The following is a 918-nucleotide window of genomic DNA, read 5'->3' as shown; positions in this document are numbered from 1 at the left end:
TGTGAAAGTTTTTTTTTTTTTTTAAATTTTCAGTATTTTCTGTTTTCAGAATTTTGTAGAAAAAAATAAAAATAAAAACAAGGGAAAACAAGATTCCATTGTTTTCATTATTTTTCCTTTTTCCCCCATAAAATCTTGAAAACCAAAGATCTTGAATGTTGAGGCCTCTTAAAAGAGTAGGGAATTTGATTGAATTTTTTCCACAAGGACAAATATGGCAGGCAATTGTTTACGCATTAAGGTTAAATTTATTTTGCACGAGGGGGCATAAGGCTTTCACTTAAGCTATGTTTGAACGCTGTTTCTAAAATAGAAGTATGAATACAAAAAAATGGACATAAAAAATTCTTGTATTTCGTGTGTTTCTTAAAACTGGGGTAGGAAATATATGTACGTATTTGCCTCTTTGTTAAAAAATTCTACCTTTATCTCTATATTTCAATTTCAAAAGCATAATTCAAACAACCATAGAAGCTTTAACCTTTGGATAAAATTGGCCGTTCACATTGGCTATATTCGTCGTAGTTGCAACAACAGCTGCTGATTTTATTTTAGATTATGATTTATTTATTTATCTTTTACTCTTAGGTATTATCTGTATCGGGACGAAGACATTATGGGGACACTCCATGAATGATTGGGCCGTTCTCGTCAACCATTTAGAAGCTTGCTGTAGCAACTATATATGTTACACTTTCCGCGAGCAGTTTACATTCCGTTCTAATTTTAATATATCAAATGTGTATTTTGTTAGCAGGAACCAAATAACTTGTGGTTTTAATGTTAGTCCAACTTTCTATAATACATTTGGAGTTTTGTTTTAAATTTAGGAACTGTTATGGATACCATAAATTTCCTGTTTGCTAATTTTGTTGTTTTGGCTCACTTGATTGCATACATTGCCTTTATTTGAATGTT

General features: G+C 30.7%; 1 protein-coding gene across 1 annotated transcript in view; it reads left to right on the top strand.

Annotated features, from left to right (window-relative positions):
- The window catches only part of LOC107474647 (10 kDa chaperonin, mitochondrial), a 45,784-nt gene extending 44,899 nt beyond the window's left edge, over positions 1–885 (top strand). The window contains exon 4 of the mRNA XM_052257360.1: positions 589–885. Within this exon, the coding sequence (XP_052113320.1) occupies positions 589–637 (49 nt within the window). The 3' untranslated portion in view covers positions 638–885. The remainder of the gene's footprint in view (positions 1–588) is intronic.
- The last annotated feature ends 33 nt before the right edge of the window (positions 886–918 follow it).

The sequence above is a fragment of the Arachis duranensis genome, chromosome 2 (assembly GCF_000817695.3).
Source record: "Arachis duranensis cultivar V14167 chromosome 2, aradu.V14167.gnm2.J7QH, whole genome shotgun sequence".
In the NCBI taxonomy this organism is placed as follows: domain Eukaryota; kingdom Viridiplantae; phylum Streptophyta; class Magnoliopsida; order Fabales; family Fabaceae; genus Arachis; species Arachis duranensis.
Note: the sequence above shows the minus strand (reverse complement) of the source record. Positions and strands in the feature narration are given on the sequence as shown.